A 22,325-nucleotide genomic window follows, 5' to 3' on the forward strand; every position below is an offset into this window, starting at 1 on the left:
TGCTCCTCACAAATCATTCCCTCTACAGGTAGAGGCTTCTCCCTTACATTTGCTGACTCATCGGTTGCACGATGGCCAGCTGTACTGGATGACTCATCGTTTACACGAAGCACATCCGTATGGGTCTCATCAGCACCACTCTTAGCCATACCTTGATGGTCCGACGTAGATTCCCGCACTGAAGGCGAATCATCTACAGCATCCTCCGTAATGGTCACGGGGGGAGCTGGTCCGGCTGCTGTGGCATACGTTTTCTCCCCATCAGGACAATACTGCCTGGTGTGTCCATGTACACCACACCCGTAACAAATCAACCTCTCTGTTGCCGCAAAAATCCTGTGCTCACGTTTTGACGACTTAAAAACGAGAGAGACATTCAATTGCGTCAAACCATCCTTCAAAACAACATAACAAAACCGTCTAAACGTTTCGATATGCTTAAGCTTCCCGTCTGTGGTGCGAATGGAGGCTTGGATAATTCTCGACACCACAGTACCGTACTGACCGAGCTTCTGAAGAATTTCCTCATTAGACAGCGTCGGTAGAACGTTTGATAGTATTACCTTCGAGGCCGGAGTGTTCCATGGCGAAACCGGAACAAACTGGTCATTACCCAAGGTGAGTCCGTTCTGCACGACGATGCGCGCGAAACGGACACGTGAAACGAAAACAACCACCTTGTGGTGCATTCGGGACGCTGCCCGGATGTTCTCACAACCGATCAATCCTCCGATTGCGAGGTGCGTCTCCTCCAGCGAGACATCTTCCGGTGGGACAAAACACATGCCGTGTTCATCTGTTAACCCCTCATCGGCGTCACGACCGGCATTACTTCGACTATTCTTGCTAGCCATTTGAAGTAACTAAACGAAAAAAATAACCAATAAATGGTACAAAGGTTTATAAAGCCTAAATAAATGAAAAAAAAAAACAACAACAATAACTGGGAAATAAATAAATAAATCCCGTTAACCACCTAAAGCGGATAACTTTAACCGCGCTGTCTCTCCCTCTCTCGCTCAGTAGACAAGACGATAGAAAGGGACACCGACACTCGGACAGCAGAAAGGACCAAAAGGTAGGAAGAAAGGAAAAAGCAACACGAGACACAGCACGTACCGCCAGTGATTGAGCAACAGACCTGGCGCTCGCACGTGCGTGCTAAGCGAGCGGCAGCTGTGCAAAGTGGGAGGAGAGAGAGAGAGAGAGAGACAAAGAAAGAGAGAAAGAGAGAGAGACAGACAGAGAGAGAGAGACAGACAGAGAGACTTTTGAAGTCCTTTTATTATCAAAATAATACAAAAAAATGTATTTATATCTTTACACCAATCATAAATACATGAAAAAGCAATGAAACGAAAAGGTTACAGAAGTATCACGGCACACAATTTGCCAAAATAAAACATTAACTTTATACAACCTACAAAAATATTACCAGTTGGTTCTCACGAACCTCACACAACCCTTCATGACACCAAGTATTGGTGAATTCATCAAGATTGTTTGCATCCTTATAGAAACAAAACTCTAGTTTAAGTCTTGCTGACACGAGGGCATTGAAAAACAACATTACATTGCATTCCCCGGCAGGTTTACCGTTCAATTTCTCCCTTCTTGAGAGATATATTGCCAGCTTGGCTGTTGCGACAAGAAACCTCATTAACATATTTTCCTTGCTTGACTTGGCATTAAAGCCGAAAATAAAAGAACGCAACGAGAAAACAACCTTCATTCTGTGTGCCACAAGATTAAACCACCGAAACAAAGGAACCAATCTCACACAATTAATGAAGGCGTGGAACACGTCCTCCGTACATATGCAGAATGGCCAACATGTGGATGTAGGAGAGAAATGGTTGATTAACTTATTGGAGGGGACTATCCAGTGGATCAGTCTCCATTGGAGATCACCAGATCTTTTACTTATGAGCTTGCTATACATGGAGTTCCATACAGGTTCAGAGGGGGGTCCCACAGGCAACAGTCTCTTCCACCGGATTACTCCATTTAGCGGCGTATCCCCCAGCAGTAACTTGACACATGACTTGTATAGCTCTTTACTGCTAGTCTCTTGAAAGGGGCTTATCCCCATGCTAACCGGGGGTAAGTCTTCCAACTTGAAGTGCACCAGTAACCCAGGAAAAATCCACTCATCATGCAATGGTTTGAGCTCGTGGGACCAGCATACTCTCAGCCGTACCCCTATTCGTATCACCTCTCTCAACACTTTTGCAGTCACTCTTTCGGACCGAATTCCTGCTAGCTCGGCTACTTCTCGAGCTGATTTCCACCCGCAACCTGAAACTTGCCGGAGGTGCCATACTTTTGTGATGCCGGCAATTATGAAATGCTGGCAGAGGTCCCTACTTTTGGGTATGTTTGGGAAAAGCCGATTGCAGAACAAAGGCTCTTGTGCAAACATATGGATGTCGTAGTTGTCTTCTTGACGGCACACTGTGAGGTTCTGCCAAGCATTCAACACACTCTGATAAAAAACAGGAAGAGGAGATGTGTCAACTTGTTGAAGCAGGACCAAGAAACATTCGCGGCCATATCCCAGACCGCCAGCTTGCCGCAAAATGTGGGTGGCCAAAACATGGTTTGGTAATTGTTCTTTCACCAAAAGTTTTTGCACAGTGCATAGCCGAAAGGCCATTATGCGGCTCCTGATGTCGACCATACTCTGGCCACCTTCAGCCAATGGACGGCATACAACATTTGGCCGTAACCAGTGATGCCCTCCCCAAAAGAACTCCAACAGTTGCCTTTGCACTTCCTTCACCAAGCCTTCTGGTGGTTGCAGGCAGATGAATCTGTGCCACAAGAAGGAGGCGACGAGGTTCTTGACTACCAAAACTCGGCCCTTATACGAAAGGTGAGGCAAGGCTCTCCTCCATCTACTCAATCTCTTTTTTACGCATTCAGCGACACCTTCCCAGTTTTTCTGGCTGTACTGTGGGGATCCAAGGAACACTCCAAGATAGCGAACACCTCCATCCACCCACTTTAAACTTGCAGGAAGGTGTATTGGCGGGTCTTGCGCCATTCTAGATGCACTGTCCCTGACAGAGGGAACCCATAGCGCTTTGCTCTTTTCCCAGTTGCACTTCAACGAGGAAGCTAAACCAAACAAATGTAGGCACTTAGCCAGAGCTGCAATGTCGTTATTGTTTTTAACAATGATTGCAACATCATCAGCATACGCCGATACGACAACTGGAGGATGATCAGGAGATATACTCATTCCAGAAACGTTATTCCTTAGTAACACGAGAAGTGATTCCATTACAAGGGTGAACAGTAAGCCGGAGACGGGGCAACCTTGCCTTACCCCCCTTTGAACCTGTATGGGAGAACAAAGCTCATTGTTCACCTTAACTAAACTGAATATATTGTTGTACAATAAAGCAATATAAGTTCTGAAATTATCTCCAAATCCACAGGCTTCAAGCACATGATTCAAAAAGACATGATCGATGCTATCAAAAGCCTTTTCTAAATCAAGAAAAATTATACCAAAGTCATTCTGCACACAGTTGCCATCTATGAGATCTCTAATGAAAAATATGTTATCATACATAGATCTACCTGGAATACAATAACTCTGATCAGGGTGAACCAAATCACAAATTACCCTTTTAGCTCGATTCGCCAGAACTTTTGAAAGGATTTTATAATCAGTGCATAGTAGAGAAACAGGTCTCCAATTCTTCATTTGTCGCAAATCACCAGCCTTTGGAAGAAGGGACATCACCGCTCTTCTCAAACTTAAAGGCAATTCTCCATGAGTCAGTGATGATTCAAGAACATGCATCAGTTCTGGACCTAATAGTTCCCAAAATTCCACATAAAATTCAGCCGGCAGACCATCGATTCCAGGGGCTCTTCCCGAGTCCATTCCAGCCAGGGCTTGCGTTAACTCCTCGAGCGTAATTGGCGAGTCCATATCCAGCCGCTGGGACTCGGTTAACGAGGATAGGTGAGAGGTTAAAAGTCTCATTGTTTCATCACAAACAACCTGTTTTGAAAACAGTTTGGAAAAGAAGTCCTGAACACATAACCGTCTGTCTCTGGGATTTACAACGACAGCTCCGCCAGGATTAATTACAGAAAAAATGTTCTTGGGTGCTTTACTGACAGAGTCCAGACGAAAAAAAGCTTTACTAGGGGTATCTAAAACCTTTAAGTTCTTAACCCTTAGTCTGAGCAACAACCCTGCTGCTTTCTCCTGGATTAACTCTCTCAGCTGAGTCTTCTTTTCTAGTAATAACTGGAAGTTTCTTGCATTATTATTTTTAGCAAGTTTACCTTCGAGCTGTACAATGTCAGCTTCCAAACAAGTCATTGTTATATTCTTACCATTTGTAATGTTTGCTCTAAACTGTTGACAAAACACCCGAATCTGGGCTTTCGTATTGTCCCACCAAAGATTAACTGAAGAAAAAGAGGGCTTTCTTTGGATTTGATTAGCCCAGAAAACTTGGAAGGCTTCTTTAAATAGACCATCTTCTAGAAGACTGGTATTAAATTTCCAGTATGCACTTTTATTTATTGACTGAGGAAAAAGAAACCCCATGGTTACTAAATGATGGTCTGAGAATATTGACGGAAAATAATCTGGAGAGACTATAGCGTTTCTAAAAGGTGAGTTTATATACCATCGGTCGAGTCTCGCAACGGACACTTCCTCTGGTGATGCGGCTCCAGGTGAACTGAGGTTCATTGGGGAAAAGTACCCTCCATACATCTAGCAAACCCACCCGAGAAAGGAAAAGGGATAAATCAATACATGATTCGGGATGAGGTTCTGCCGAGTTCCTGTCCATTACAGGTTCAAAGGTACAGTTAAAATCACCCCCGATACACACACATTGGTTTAGATCAACTGTCTGCAGGTGATTAATCACAGACGCAAAGAAAGCTTTCCGTTCTGTGCTCTCACTTGGTGCGTACACATTGAATAATGTGAAATGGAAATTATTAACCTCCAGTTCAAGAGAGCTGAATCGGCCTTTAATGATCTCCTGGAAGAGGATTGACTCAGGTACTAGCCCTGGTCGAAGTACGAAAGCAACACCTGCCGAAAGGGAAGACAGGTTGCTAAAAAAGCACTGTCCCCCAAAAACGCGACACCAATCATATTCTACATTTTGGGTGATGTGCGTTTCCTGCAGTAAAAGTACATCGACATTTTTGCGCCGAAACAAACTTTGCACTTGAGCTTGGCGGTTTGGGTTTGCACCTCCACCGTTAATGTTCAAGGTGCCAAAGGTAATTTGCTTCATTCCTTATCAAAAGGTTTGATTGGGTGTTGCGAAATCTCAAGACTGGCTTTTGTAATAAATTTCCTGAGTCGGTGAAATTGTGACCTTGTTAGTGGAAATTCTTTGCCCTTTCTTGTTATTTCCTTTGCTGATTGAATAAATGAACCTAAATCAGGAAATGTATCCCTGATAACTACATTTCGCTGTCTATAGGTTTCATTCAGAAAGGAGAGTACGAGTTGAGGAGATATCATTGGCTGACTCAACTGAGACTGAGACAACTCAGGCACCTCCTCATCCTCATCAGATTCCGACAAGTCTGACAAGGTCCCTCCAGGATCGAGGATGTCGGCCTCCGTGGTCACTATGGAAATTGTCAGTATCTCTGGGGATTCGCTGGAGAGCTCCACTGTGCAATCCACGATGCCATGGTGATATTTGTGCTCGTCAGAAGTTGAAGCCTCGGTTTCATCCTCTTGTGGAGCACAATCTACCGAATCGATGAGCGACTCGGTGACACAGTTTTGAATCTGCATCGGTAGAGCAGCACTGCAGAGGGATGAGTCAGTCACTGTCTGCTCGTTCACAGTGACTGATGTCAATGATCGTAATGGTTCGTTCGAGGGTTTATCAACGTATTCAGCGTTGCAACTTATTTCACCCATATAGCAATTTGCGTCCACAGAGTTTGTACACAAACTTTCAGACATATTATCCTCAATTGCAGCACCCGATTCACCATCCTTTTTTTCAAACCCGATGGAAGCATTAGGAACACATTGAGGTGTGTGTTCAGCTACACTGGCCTTCTCCAATACCACCTTTTTTGGATTACTGGTAGAAAAATTATCAACCGACGCCCTTCGTTTTTTAGAACCAATAATAGGGTCCTCCTCCATTCCTTCACTACATGAGGGAATCGCAGCAAAGGTTGTGCGAGTTGGGGTCGCTTCGGTTTCTGTGACAGGAAGTGAAGTGCGATCGTTTTCTAGACTCGGGATATGCGCATCGATGTTGCTGTTGTTCGTCTCACTGCAGGAGGGAACAGCAGGAACCGGTAAACTCACAGGATTAACTCCAGTCGGTTTAATAGGAACACGAGTATTATCATTTTTACAATCGGTGTATGCGTGGCCATTTTCCCCAGACTTTGAACACGAAACCTTGGGACAAAAACGTTTAACGTGACCAAAGGCTCCACAGTGAAAGCACGTTAGTGAGGCTGACGAGGCGTACATTTGATACTCCCGATCGTCGGATTTTACTTTAAATGAAATATTTAACCCTGTATCATCACCACGATCGGGAAGTACCATGTAAACTTGGCGACGGAAACTCATAACGTGTTTTATCCTCTCGTCTCGGCTCTTCAGAGGGATCATGGACATTCTCGACACAGCTGTTCCATAACGAGAAAGGACTGACATTAGTTTGTCGTTTGATATAAATGGTGGTACGTTTGATACAACGATTTTCATCGCTGGAGTATCCATGGGGGACGCTAACATAAAAACACCACCTTCTGTGGTTAAACCTGCACTCATGACGTCGTGAACAAAGTTTTCTTCGGACAGGAAAATAACAACTTTTTTATTCATTCGTGAGGCAGCTCTGACATGCTCGCACCTGATTATTTTCCCCACTGCGAGTACCACATCCTCAGTGAGGACTCCTTCTGGTGGAACACACACAAATGCATGCTTCCTCGTTAGGCTATCGAACGCCTCTAACCGAGAGCGTGCATTCGCCATACCAGCGAATTCAACACCCCCCACTTGTCCGAACCGGACAAGAAGGTATCAAACCTAAATAATCGAACTAAAGTAAGTAATAAACGTGCATTATAAGCACAAAAATGGCTTACAAAACGCCGTCGAAGCCAGTAGGCCGCACCCAAAATGGGCCCGCTCTCAATCCTCTCTCTCTCGAAGACAAAGGTGTAGAACGGATGAAAACAAAATGCCAAAGTACACAGGATAGGAAGGAGAGGGAGGGGGGGGCAGGGGAGGGCAGGAGAGGAGGAAAACTCACAAAGAACTCACTACAACACAGAGCAGTTGCTCACAGCCGCCATGACGCCACACCCACCACAAATGGCCTGCAGGGGGCGCGAGAGAGAGAGAGAGAGAGAGAGAGAGAGAGACTTTTTTGACTTTTGAAGTCCTTTTATTATCAAAATAATACAAAAAAATGTATTTATATCTTTACACCAATCATAACTACATGAAAAAACAATGAAACGAAAAGGTTACAGAAGTATCACAGCACACAATTTGCCAAAATAAAACATTAACTTTATACAACCTACAAAAATATTACCAGTTGGTTCTCACGAACCTCACACAACCCTTCATGACACCAGGTATTGGTGAATTCATCAAGATTGTTTGCATCCTTATAGAAACAAAACTCTAGTTTAAGTCTTGCTGACACGAGGGCATTGAAAAGAGAGAGAGAGAGAGAGAGAGAGAGAGAGAGAGAGAGAGAGAGACGGGTAGAAATTGAGTTTTAGAAGCATTAACGTTAACTTGATTACATTTGCCCCACTGGGAAATCTTGTCCAAATCCGAATTTAAAGAGGTGGTTGTGATCAAACGAGATGTAGATCGAGTGAGGGAAGATGAGGCACATGGGAAAACATGGAGGAATGTAATGTCGAGAAGTGCATTTGCTTATTTGTAGAAGAAACGTCATTGATAAAAAGAAGGAAGAGTGTTGCAGACAGGACAGAACCCTGCCACCGCGTTTACAATGAGCCACGTTTCAATTTTTTTCATGGAGCGCTTTCAGAGATATAGAGGTCCAAATTTTGTCAGTTTTTCCAAGATTGTGCCCGTACCACGTGACCTATGACGTCAATAAAATTCACTGAAAAATTATACATGAATAGACGCATACTACGATGAAAAATTTGTGTCGATCAGACACACGGTTGCCGAGAAAATGAATTAGAAAAATGAAAATGAAATCAATCCTTCGTTGGCTTGACATATACTTGAGTGGGTGGTCCTTCCATCATCTTTCCCGGGCTGATTTGAATTGGTTGACCGTATTGGCCTGAACAGATTCTCTGGGTAGGTCTGTTCGAGCTGTTAATGGTTCGCATTACCCTGTGCTCGCGAAGCCAAAAGCACGGTAAAGCGATTGGTTGCGTGCGGTCGAGGGGAGTATGTACATTTATGCATTTTTTTAATACATTTTCTCAGCAAGCGTTGGTCCAATTGACACATAATTTTCACAATAGGAGCGCCTCATCCTGTATAATTTTTAATAATTATGATGTAATAGGCCACGTGGTATGGGCACCTTGTTGGAAAAACTGAAAAGTGTTGCACCTCTCTATCTCCGACAACGCTTCATGGGAAAAAAATTGAAACGATGCGTTGTCAAGTACCTCCCATGAGGAATAAGTATGTTAATGATGTCATCGGTGCCTTCATTTTGAGTCATAATTCGACAAGTACAACGCTTAGTCAGATCAGTTTGAAATTTATTGAGTGTGATCTACGCAACAATTATTTGAGAATGTAAATCTCTGATGTCATCAGTCACGTGGTCTGGCAGCCATATTGGATAAAAGAAAAAAGAACCCTAAAAAAACAGAAGAGCTGGCTTGCACCAAGTTGACTGTGCGGGGTAAGTATTCTATGAATATCATCTAGTTGAGAAAGCATTTTGTCCGGTTAGCAAGTCCCCGCTTAGCGGGAGTTGGGCTTTTGCAATCATTTCTGTGTGTCTGTCCGGGCTTTGCATTTTCAGATGCTTTCTAGTGTTGGTTCTGCACTGTTGTTCCCTCATTTTATGAACATTTCCTCTACAGGGTGAGTGATAAGTCCCAGGACATGGTTTTAGCTGCTTATACAAGATTTGTTTATACCATCTACCAGGGTGAGCCATAATCCCCAGGAGTAATAACATATTACAGTAATACAACAATTACAAAGTCCTCCTTAGACAACAAGTGCATCAATGTGACGTCCGCTGTTGTCATGGCACAAGATAATATATCCCCACGTGCGGTGTGAAAACCAACGCAACATACCATGTGTTATGGTGCCAAATGCTTCCTGAATGCATTGTTTCAGTTCATCAACAGATGCCATGTTCTGCAACCTTAGCTTTGAGGTATCCCCACAGAGCATTGTCACAAGTGGTCAGGTCAGGACTGCTGACGAAGACCTGCAAATCCAACGGTTAGGAAACATTTGATCAAGATAATTTCATTCCACACATGCATGATGCACAGGTGCCCCATATCCTGCGGGAAATAAATCTCATGAGCTAGTCCATGTCGTTCAGGTTCAGGTGTGAGGTAATTCTCCAACATATGCAGATATGACTGCTGGTTGACCGACGCATCAAAAAAGTAAGGACCAATGGGGCGGTGGGTCGATAACACCACCCAAACCATAGCACGTGATGGATGGTCTTGCACTTCTTCAGAATGATGTGGATTAACATTACTCCAAAAGTAAACATTGCTGAGAGATGAACTCAGGTAAACAGTTTATAAAAACATAACCTTTGATATTTTAGGAATTGTACTGAAATGCTGCAGCAATCTGTCACAAGCTGTCGACCTGTTTTCATGATCTGCATCTGACAATTCACAAATGACAGTTGGTTTATGTGGTTTCATGTGAAAATCTTCTGTCATTGTGCGACGTAACGATGAATACGAAACACTCAACTCTGCAGAACGTTTCTGCAATGATTTTTTTCGGATATCTGAGAACGGATATTTTAATGTTTTGAATTCCCAAATCACCAATTTTTGGTCGGCCGCTGCGCTTGCTGTCGAGTACACTTCCAGTCTGAAATGTCTTTCTCCCTCAAAATGAAGTTTGATTTTGATGGTGCTGGATTTCTAAAACGCTCCTCAAAGTCTTCCTGCACCTGTTTCATCGTCTTCCTTGTGCTTCTCCTCTCGTGGTACCACACCACTGCTACCATCCTCTCATCCACTGTAAATGGACTGGTGTGTCTGCCATATTGGTTTAATGTATATTTTATTATCTGGAAGAAAAAAAAACAGGATAAATACATGATATAAACAAATCTTGTATAAGCAGCTAAAACCGTGTCCTGAGACTTGTGATTCACCCTGTAGACGTGCAATATGTGTGTGAAGTGCAACGTGCTGTCTTTGGTTTAATCCCATCGGTGAAACCTCAAGTAGACACGGCTGGATCCGTTTTTTAAAGCAAAGTTGCATGTTTTCATCTCAGATTCTGAAGAATGCACCCAATGTCCAGAATCATTTTGGTCAAATACAGAAAGGGATGCTTGCATCCCAATGCCAGAAGAATATCTTCATTTGTCTGATCCACTGGCACTCACACTACTAGCATTTGGTGTGCTTGGAGTTGCGTTGGTTGTGGGAGTAGCAGCCATCTTGTTCAAACATTACAAGATGCCCACACTGAGGTTATCAAACCCTGAGTCCAATGTACTTCTGTTAGTTACACTGGTTTGTTGCTTTATCAGCAGCACACTTTTTATAGGACAGACAGAAATTGCTTGTCATTTTCAAAGGCCCTTATGCTTTGCCTTCCTCACACTTTCTGTTCTCTGTCCGCTAAACATGATATTTAAAATACTTGGTGAGTATATTACGATTGTTTTGAAATAAATTACAGATGAAGTTGATAATGACAAATTGTACCAGTGGTTGATAAATACCAGTTAATCATTGCTTTGACATGTTGGCCCAATAAGACACTTCTACCTATTGTTGTCCTGTTTGTCTTCTCGGCAATGTCTTTGCATGTGGACAAACAGGAACAGGATCATTACAAAACAACCACCGAAAAGAGGAGAGAAGCAAGTGGTGAAGAATAACTTCAATTTTTTTTTTTAAGGAGAAAGAAAGGGGGGAAAAAGCTACATTAAGATAACAATGTTTGGAAAATGGTGGTTGTGGATAGTGATAGTATAAGACTAGGGTACATAGAAGTTGTGTTGCTATGTAAATTACTATATATACAATCACGTGAAAAAGTAAGTACACCCCATGTAAAGTTTTAACTTTTTCAACATATTTCAACAAACAGCTATTTGATCTTCATTTCAACAATATTGAAAGATAAAGGTGATATAATATAACAAATATCATAAAACATTTACATTATGTAGTCCATTGTATAATTTAAATAACCATAAATGCAAATTTCGCATGTGGAAAAAGTAAGTACACCCTTGGCTCTAATAGGTGGTATTGCCCCCTTTGGCAGAAACAACCTCAGGTCGGCGTTTCTTATAACTGTCTACCAGTCTCTGACATCGACTGGGAGAAATGTCTTCCCACTCCTCCATGCAGAATTATTTCAGCTGTGCGATGTTTGAGGGGTTTCTTGCATGCACAGCTCGTTTCAAATCCCCCCACATCATCTCGATGGGATTTAGATCCGGGCTTTGACTTGGCTATTCCAGAACCCTCCATTTCTTTATTTTCAGCCATTCCTTGGTGGATTTACTGGTATGTTTAAGGTCATTGTCATGTTAAAAGGTCCACCTTCGGTTGAGCTTCAACTCTCCGACAGATGGCCTCACATTATCCTCAAGCACCTTCTGGCACAATGAAGAATTCATAGTGGAGTATATGATGGTGAGCTGCCCAGGCCCTGATGCAGCAAAGCTGCCCCAAACCATAATATTTCCACCACCATGCTTTACAGTTGGTATCAGGTTCTTGTGGTCAAATGCTGTCTTTGGTTTTCGCCAAACATGTCTTCTGGTACTGTGGCCAAATAGCTCTACCTTTGACTCATCTGTCCAGAGCACATTGTTCCAGAAGTGCTGGTCTTTGCCTAGGTGTTCATTGGCAAACTTTAGTCTCGCCCTGATGTTCCTTCTGGACAGCAAAGGTTTCCTCCTGGCACACCTCCCATGTAGATCAAATTTGTGCAGCCTGTTTCTAATGGGAGACTCGTGCACTTTGACATCAACAGTGGCAAGAGCTACCTGTAGGTCCCGTGATGTCATTCTGGGGTTCTTATAGACTTATTTCAGCATCTTGCGGTCTGCTCTCGGGCTGAACTTGCTGGGGCGGCCTGGCCGGAACAAGTTGGCAGTTGTTTGGAATCTTCTCCACTTGTAGATGATCTTCCGGACAGTCGAATGATTGATTTCAAATTGTTTGAAGACCTTTTTAAATCCCTTCCCAGACGCGTAGGCATCTATAACCTTCTTTCTGAAGGCCTCAGAGAGCTATTTTGATCTAGGGATGGTGACGCCGCACACTTCAACAACAAGGAGCAAACCAAACTAAATGTCTGAGGTTTAAATAAGACAGGTTCCTCCAAGATCCTCTCCAACGATGTTCTAATCATTTTCACCTGAGCTGGTGCAGCTGATTCTAATTTTAGGTATTTGAAGTAGTGATGAATGTAGGGGTCTACTTACTTTTTCCACATGCGAAATTTGCATTTATGTTTATTTAATTTACACAATGGACTACAAAATGTAAATGTTTCATGATATTTGCTATATTATATCACCTTTATCTATCAATGTTGGAACCCATCTGTGGATCGGTCCCATCGGCCGATGGGTCTGCGCCATCTGCGGATGTGTTGTTCACCTTGAAGGAATGTGTATGCATCAATGGTGGATGAGTATGTTTATTTGAACCTAAAAATATAATCTTATTTTTATCTTATCGACAAACGGTTATCGACAAACCACATGTCACGGACTGCTTTATAAACATTTATGACATCAATTGCTTATTTTTACGTTCAAATAAACATACTCATCCACCATTGATGCATACACATTCCTTCAAGGTGAACAACACATCCGCAGATGGCGCAGACCCATCGTCATTTCTCATGCATCCACAGATGGGTCAGACCCATCGACCGATGGGACCGATCCACAGATGGGTTCCAACATCAATATTGTTGAAATGAAGATCAAATAGCTGTATGTTGAAATATGTTGAAAAAGTCAAAACTTTGCATGGGGTGTACTTACTTTTTCACTGTGACTGTATATATATATATATATATATATACATACATATATATATATATATATATATATATATATATATATATATATATATGTATATGTATATATATGTATGTATATATATTGTTATGGGTCGCGGACAAGATGTTACTTTGGGCCGAGCGGATGGTCAACCGCGACCGTTAAAGGATCCCCGATTAGCCCGACTCCCCCAACGTTGACCAAATCGTGCCACAGATATTCAATATGTAAACCTCTAAAGCGACCGAAAGAGAAGGAAGAGAGAAGAAGACAGAGTTCGGAGGAATAACAGGATTTATTATACACACAAGCAAAAAGAAGGAGCGATCAAAGTTATTTACAAGCAATGGATGGAAGAAGCAGTCACACAGTGAATCGTTAGCTTATCTATGCAGTTTACTTAACCCCAGGACAACGATTAAGACAGACGACGTTCACACTTACACGGGGGAAATTGCAGGCAGGAATGGCGGAGGTGGGTTGCTGGAGAGGGAGGCAGGGTCAGGTCCCTGCAACCGGCAGGGCTGGAGGTAGCAGCTCCCACTCTTCGCGTTTTTGACGGGAAAACCCTCGGTCGCGTCGACGCTGCTGATGCTGTGGACGTCACGCGCTGGCTCGGTCACACCTGCTCCTCTCCTTCTGGTGGAGCCGTCTCCCTCCTCTCAGCGCGTCTCTCCAAAGCTTGTTTCATCTCCAAGTACCTCTCCTTTTTGGAGCGTCTCTCATCTCTCATCTCACAGCTCATCTCTCATCTCACAGCTCATCTCTCATCTCATCTGCCGAAGCAGTCCCTTCCAGTCGCTTTTATTACTCGGGTCGGAATCAAGCCGCCGGCTGCGAGGGCACGCCTACCGGGTCGCTCACCGCGGTGCTGGTTGGCTGTTAGGGCTGTCCGATTCCCCCTTTGATCATGACGACGTGCCACGCCCATGAGTTGGCGGCTCCTATCCCCCTCTTCTCCGAGATTAGCACATGGGCAATGGCGGCTTGCGGGATTGAACACCACTCGCACCGCTTTTGAAAGGAACTTTGGAGAGCGGAGATGATTGGGGAAATTGAAAGGGGCCTACGCTTATTTCGTTCGATGCAATGCAGAGTCAATCTCGTGGGAAACACATATTTAGCCTACATAGAATAAGGAAATAAGCTATTTAAAAAGATATATCGTGGCCTGTGTGTAAGTTTCATGGAATTAACTAGGGGGACGTCCTTCGACCTTATTTACTCTACGAGGGTCAGTTAAAACACAGCAAACCAGTTCTCACATTCTTTACACTTTCCAAATTCGTTACACTGCACCCTCCTTTCTTCAGGTCCGTCCCGGGCCTACAACTTTAATTTAGTGTGACACGTAGGTGTAGTTCCCTCTACTTTTAACCTGACCCTGAGTGTGACGATTTTAAAACACAAATAAGTATGTCCCCCTATTGCATTGCACCCTGTCTAACAGACTCAAGCCCACAGCTAACCGAATTATGGAATTGTTCTCAAACTATACATTTACGGTGGGGAGCATTATTTACAGTGACGTTATTTCTTATTTACAACGCAACCCAGGACCTGTGTTTTTTTTCCTTTTTTAGGGAACAAGAAAAAGAAATTCCTGTTGGGAGGGAGGAGACAGCACGCATTGCATCGATGCACCAGTACCAATACCACCAAAGCACCCAAAAGCACCAAAAGCACCACAATGCACCAAAAGCACCACTCGGTGCACAGTCACCACTGTTCATAATAAACACAACAAAACAACTGGTGGTGGTCTTCTCTTTTTCTGCTGGGCTGATGTTCTTCCCGACGTCTTCTGGCTTCATGCGGCCTACTTGGAAATAATAAAAAGCACAACTTGTGTTCATTTTTTATTTAGGGCCTCAGGGGCCAACTAAGGGTGGTCCACCTGTTTGGCATAGGTGCCACCTTACCGAGGTCCGCAAGCAAGATTCCCTGGCCACTATGGCCGGTCTCCAACAGAGGTGCCCTGCCCCAGAACCTGGGGTCCATCAAGTGGTACTTGGCCGCAGAACAGCGGTCCATAAAGTGGTACATCAACGCAATGCATGCTGGTTCTGAGAATCTCGTGCGCACAATGGCCACCTCACGCACGCTCCCCTCAGCGCCCAATGGCGCACAGGTCCTCAAGTGGGAGACAAAAGGGGGGAAGACAAATGAGCGAGGGGTAAGGTCACAAGGGTACACGTCAATAAAGGCAATGCAGGGTGAAGTGCGTACGGAGAGCAAAGTGAGAAAAACTCGTCCCTACCATACGTCACCCCCCCCCCCCCCCCTGTCACCTACACTACCCTTGCCCTTACCCCATATTTACAACAATTTACACCTTTACAAATTCGTCACTACGTCTTGTCTTCCCCATCTTTCCCTTCTACACCAAATTCGTCTCCAATCCCCCCTATCCAAAATTTGCCATCACCAATTCATCATCAATCCTCATAAGGAGGAAGAGATGGAACATCAAGCACAATGTCACACCCACGTCATGATGCGTCTCACATTCCAAACATCTGCACAATAAACTAACAAAACATGGCATGGTGTGGAGTACCTGTCACCTCAGGTGAGTGAATGTAGATGGTGCGAAGAGACTTCAATCCTAACTATCCTCTAAATGACTTTAACACTCTTTACACTACCCGGGGTCTTTCCCTGCCAATCCATTGGCCAACTTACTCTATGGGTTCTAAAAACCAATTCCCATTGACCAAACTGTGGTGCTTCTCAATTTGGGGTCTCACTCCCCCGATTCATCTCCCGGTGCCCTTGCACAATTTCTGGGCTGTGACGTGTAGCTCTCCAAGCAGGTCTACCCACCTGCACACCTCCACCACTGCAGTTGCCACCCGAGCTTACCTAGCTCCTCACCCTAACCTAACTAACTGGGGAAGGCCCCTCCTGGCTCTGTCACCCCTTGGTGCCCTCTGGCACTGGGCAACCCGGGTCCGTCCTCCGGATCCTCGGGCCCCATCCACAACAACTCTACCGGCTCCCAGAGCCCACCTGCGGCCTCACCTGGCCGACATCCTCACAGTGGTGGAGTGCCCAAACCAACTACACACACTAACAGGCTACACGCCCAGCCATTTCCACAACACTAATGCACCCATCCAAATACCATTCTCTCACCCGCACCACAGATGCCAATATCCAACCACAATTTACCTGTACCCTCTACCTAACACTTACACTACCCGCCCCGGGTATTCGTGATGGGGGTCCACTCTTCCCCCATTCACACCTCCGCACCATCCACTCCACTCCATAGTTTCCACCATACTCACTCCATGACCATCCATTCCAATACTCCATACCATTTATTCCATACACCTGTTCTCCATTCACCTGTCGTTGCACACCTGTGCAATCAATCATACCTGGTGCCACCTGCACCCTCCTTTCTTCCTGGACCATTTGGTCATCACAATACACATCACCATCACCATCACTCAAACACTGCTCCACACACCTGTCCAGTTGCACACCTGTGCAATCACACCTGGTCAATCACACCTGTTCACAATACACTTCTATACACCTCCAACACTCACACGGCATCATCTCATCTAACTACTCCCCTCTGAAACTTGCGCTTCCCAGTCGCCCCTTTAAACTATTGCGCTCCCTCGTCATTATAATCCACACTAATCTACCTGCGTCCCCACTACAGGTATCCTTGTCACTAACTAATCTTAACGTTGCCTAATGTCATCTTCTAGGGCCCTACACACAATATCCTAACCCACCCGGGCTAGTTTTCACTGCCATACACCCCATAAGTCTAGTGCTCCTTTGCCCCCCCCCCCCCCCCCGTGAGGGATGGTGGATTGCCATCCCACCACATCGGGGAGGTCCTACTATCAATTCCGCTCGTCCAAATCCAACAAACAAAAATTTGCCAATCATCTGCCAATCACTGTACCATTACCAATCATCACTCTGCCAATCCTTTGCCAATCATCAAATTTTGCCTTTTTCTAATTTTGGGTCCAAAACACTAACCTCATCACCCGTCTACTTATTAGATCCTCTCGGTGCGCCAATTCACGTCTACAGCCCGGCTTCGTACAGCCGAGCAATGAATGCGGGTTGTTTGGTGCCGGCGGTTGGATGCGTCCGACATTCGGTGCAGGGAAGGAGGCTTACCCGGGCCGAGATCCCACGCACCACCTCGGCGCGGAGCCATCCAATTGCCCGATCTCGACCTGCCGGAACGTCTCAATAAAAAGTGGTCGCCATGATGACCCTTCCTATCAGGCTGCACGCTCCGCCTAGTGGAGCACGGACGCGGCCGTTCCAAGCGAGGCCCAGCGTGGATCGCGTACGGCGGTCCTTTCGAACCCGCTGTGGCTCGGATCCCCGCTGGTTCTCGCGGCACGCAAAGTCCGGCACGCACCGAGGGCCCGATTCGGCTATAAGTCGCTCTAACCGCTAACCCGGTTACCGTCGATGCCTCACCTGCATGCTTACACGCATACGCTACCCCTTTCTTGCTCATACATCCAGCCGTCTCCCTGCTCTTGGTCATTGCACCTTCTCTTACACACCCAGGTACACTCATTCCACTCACAGACTTGGTCACACACCTGACCACCGAACACCTTTGCACACATTCGTCGCTCGCACACCTCACCAACACTGGAGTCAGGCTGGAGTTCCCCAAGGAAGTGTGCTGGGCCCTGTGCTTTTTCTGGTCTTTATCAATGATCTCTCTGACTCTCTGGAAAATCCTCTCTATCTCTTTGCTGATGACTCCACTCTCTGCCGCTCCATTCCTCTTCCCTCAGATCGGCAGTCTGCAGCCTCCTCACTCTCTGAAGACCTGGACAAAATCACAGACTGGTCAAACAAGTGGAACATGTCTTTCAATCCTGCCAAATCTCACTCTCTTACTATGTCTCTCCGAAAAAATCGACTGGACAACCCTCCCATCTACTTTCTCAACAATCCTCTCCAAGAAGTTCTGTCACTCAAGCTTTTGGGTCTCACTATCTGCCATGATCTTTCTTGGGAAAACCACATTTCCAAGCTGGCCTCCAAAGCCAGTCGCCGACTGGGCATCCTCCGTCGTGCGAAGTCCTTCCTCGGCACACCTGAGCTCCTCACCACATACAAGGCTTTCATCCGCAGCTCAATGGAATACTGTTCTCCCCTATGGGCTGGTGCTCCTGCCTCACACCTGGCTCGGCTTCACGCTGTTGAATCCAAAGCTTTCAAAATCATTGGAATCTCCCGCGATGAAGCTATCTCTGAGGGCCTTTCACTCACTCACCGCAGGCAGGTAGGTGGTCTTTCTGTCTTCTACCGACTCCTCTCCGGCCTTGCTCCCCCAGCTCTCTCTGTGCTCTGTCCCCCAAATATTCCTACAGGTCGCACAAGATCTGCCAGCAACCCTCTGATGGTTAAACTGCCGAAATCTCGGCTCTCTGCTCACCTTCACTCTTTCATTCCTCTTTTCTCCCGCCTGTGGAACAAACTCCCACACTCCCTTCAATCCCTCTCCTCCCTCCAGGTCTTTAAAACAGCTGTTCACCACCATCTCTTATCTTCCCCCATCCATAACCTTGATCTTTTCTACCCCCACTAATTCACCCCAGATCCACCTTGTTTGAAATTCCAACTTATTTCCTGGAAATCCTGGCAGTGTCCATATGTTTATACCTCTCCCACCCCCCCCCCCCTTCACATGCCTCCCCCCCCTTCACATGCCTCCCCCCCTTCACATGCCTCCCCCCCAAAGCCCTCTCCCTCCCACAGATCTCTCGATGTCTCCATGTCTCTCGGTCCCTGCTCTCAAATGTTGTGTTTGTGTCCTTCCCCCTCTCTCCCCATCTTGTCTACCGCTCCCGATGTTATTTGTTTTATGTGTCTGTTTGTCTTTCTGTGTGATTAATGTTCGCTCTTTCACGAGCCTCGATCTTGTATACAAAAAAAAAAAAAAAAAAACACACCTCTTCGCGCCCCCTCCTCGGTCACCTCCTCTGTGACAATCACAGGTGTGTTCTCACTCGCACACCCAACCACGTGCCTCACGACCAACTCAAGTGTGCATTCCCACACACGCTCTACCATTCCAGGTGTGCATCCTCCCATTCCAGGTGTACATCCTCGCTCACCTGTCACAACCAACTCACGCTCCGTGTCACTCTCACTACTTTCACCTCCACTCTCGGTCGCGCACTCACCCTTACTCTCGACAGCGCACTCTTTCCTCATGCACCTGTCCGTTACACACCTTTCTCGCACACACTCTTGCGCACACTCTCCCGTTACACCCTCTGTAACACTCACCACAGGCGTGCATTCCCCCATACTCTTGACAGCGCACTATTTCCCCATGCACTTGTCCGTTACACACCTTTCTCGCGCATCCTATTGCGCACACTCTTTCGTTACTTCCTCCGTAACACTTACTACACCGCGCTTCCATGTACCCCCTCGCACACGCGCTTCGACCAACTCACTCTTGATGGCACACTCTCCCGTTACATCCTCTGTAACACTCCTCACTACGCGCTTCCATGTGCTCCCTCGCACACGCGCTACGACCGACTCACTCTCGACAGCACACTCACTCCTCGGCGCGCACTTTTTCCTCACACACCCCATGGTCGGACATTCTCGCACACCTATTTTTTCGCACACCAGACCTGTCGCACACTTCACCAACGGCCTCTCACGAACACCCGGATCCAAATCAATCCCCAAGCCGACTGAAGCTCCCCTCACATCATGTACATTTCCACGTATATCGCCACTCACCTTGGCACCTCGTCTCCTCACCTCCTTCGCCACCTGCAAACTCTTTATTTGGTTAGTGAGCAGCACATCATGAGTTGAGCACCGACCTTGTACATATTCCATCACCTCCTCCTGGATTTCTCTCTTAGTTTCTGTCCGTCTCTTCTTAATTTCACTCACCTCTTCTTCCACTTCCTCTAATTTTTGCTTCACCTCTTTTATTTCCCGGTGCGTCTCCTCAAGTTCGTCCTCTAAGGCTACCTTGACCGTTTCTATGTGCGTCCTCACATGCCGGTCCTTCGTCTCCATTACCTCCGTCACCTCGTCCAACCTCATTGTCAGTCCCTCACGTACCATCTGACATTGCTTCTGTGTCGCTATCAAGTCATTTTTAATTTCTTTTTGTGTCGCCTTTAACCCTCCTAGTACCGCAGTGTTCCTTTGAACCTGCTCCACTAACTCCGTTTGTCCCTCTGTCAGCTGTTCCACCTCCTCCGTCAGATCTTCTATTCCCCCCTGTAACCTAGCCGTATTATTCCTCACCTCTTTCTCTATACGCTTTTCACCTCGCTTTACCTCCTCGCGTACCCCCGAGACCTCCTCACTTACACCTCGTCGTATCTCCTCTTTCATCTCCTCCATCTCTTTTGTAGATGCCACCCTCATCTGTCCCAATTCATCCCTCTGAGCATCCAGTTTACTTTCTAACCCGATTTTCACCTCCTCTATCTGGTTCCCCATCTGTTCGATTTCCCGGGCGGATTGCTCCCCTATTTCCTGCAATTTGTCTTCCATCCTATTTTCTAACCCCATTAACCCATTTTTCACCCCCTCTAACTGATTCTCCTGGGCAGCCATTCTATTTTCCACCCCCGTTAACCCATGTTTCACCCCTTTTATCCCATTGTCTAACCCCTCAAATTTAGCTTCTAGCCGTTCCCCCATTTCTCCCATTTTGCCCCCCATTTCGCCCCCATTACCCCCAATTGCTCACTCTGAGCCATTATTTGCTCACTCTGAGCATCCATTCGGTTCCCCATTTGCTCACTCTGAGCCTCCATCCAGTTCCCCATTTCGCTCCCCAATCGCTCACTATCAGCCCTTGCTTCGTCCCTCATTACCCCCATTTGCTCACCCTGCAGTTTGAGGGACGCCTGCATTTGCGCCATAAATTGCTCCATGAGGGCCTGCATTTGGGCCATCCCTCCCACTTGTGCAGCGGGTGCGGCCGCCGTACCCATGTGCGAGGTGCCATTTTGCGCGCCTGAAGCCTCGTGCGCGAGGACGCCATTTTGTGCGTCTGATACCCCCTCAACCGCCTCCTCATTGCTCCCCTCCATTTGATCCTGGGTTACTCCTAACCCCTCTCCTAGTTCACCCACCGGCATCCGATCGCCTTGACCAGCCATGGCGCGATTTCAAAATTCGGGTTTTATAAAACAACAAAATTTCGGCAGCTCGTAATTTTGACCAAATGTTTTCTACACGTTTTAAAAATTTGGTTCGGGCCTCGTATCCCATTCCTAGACACCAATTGTTACGGGTCGCGGACAAGATGTTACTTTGGGCCGAGCGGATGGTCAACCGCGACCGTTACAGGATCCCCGATTAGCCCGACTCCCCCAACGTTGACCAAATCGCGCCACAGATATTCAATATGGAAACCTCTAAAGCGACCGAAAGAGAAGGAAGAGAGAAGAAGACAGAGTTTGGAGGAATAACAGGATTTATTATACACACAAGCAAAAAGAAGGAGCGATCAAAGTTATTTACAAGCAATGGATGGAAGAAGCAGTCACACAGTGAATCGTTAGCTTATCTATGCAGTTTACTTAACCCCAGGACAACGATTAAGACAGACGACGTTCACACTTCCACGGGGGAAATTGCAGGCAGAAATGGCGGAGGTGGGTTGCTGGAGAGGGAGGCAGGGTCAGGTCCCTGCAACCGGCAGGGCTGGAGGTAGCAGCTCCACTCTTCGCGTTTTTGGCGGGGAAACCCTCTGTCGCGTCGACGCTGCTGATGCTGTGGATGTCACGCGCTGGCTCGGTCACACCTGCTCCTCTCCTTCTGGTGGAGCCATCTCCCTCCTCTCAGCACGTCTCTCCAAAGCTTGTTTCATCTCCAAGTACCTCTCCTTTTTGGAGCGTCTCTCATCTCTCATCTCACAGCTCATCTCTCATCTCACAGCTCATCTCTCATCTCATCTCTCATCTCATCTGCTGAAGCAGTCCCTTCCAGTCGCTTTTATTACTCGGGTCGGAATCAAGCCGCCGGCTGCGAGGGCACACCTACCGAGTCGCTCACCGCGGTGCT

At 46.2% G+C, this 22,325-nt stretch overlaps 1 protein-coding gene across 1 annotated transcript in view; it reads left to right on the forward strand.

Moving 5' to 3' along the window:
* Positions 1 to 22,325, forward strand: part of LOC144891231 (extracellular calcium-sensing receptor-like) — a 126,606-nt gene that overhangs the window by 79,547 nt on the left and 24,734 nt on the right. Inside the window, exon 8 of the mRNA XM_078773620.1 lies at positions 10,493 to 10,867. Coding sequence (XP_078629746.1) covers positions 10,493 to 10,867 — 375 coding nt within the window. The remainder of the gene's footprint in view (positions 1 to 10,492; positions 10,868 to 22,325) is intronic.

The sequence above is a fragment of the Myxine glutinosa genome, chromosome 3 (genome assembly GCF_964187855.1).
Source record: "Myxine glutinosa chromosome 3, kmMyxGlut1.1, whole genome shotgun sequence".
Taxonomy (NCBI): Eukaryota; Metazoa; Chordata; class Myxini; order Myxiniformes; family Myxinidae; genus Myxine; species Myxine glutinosa.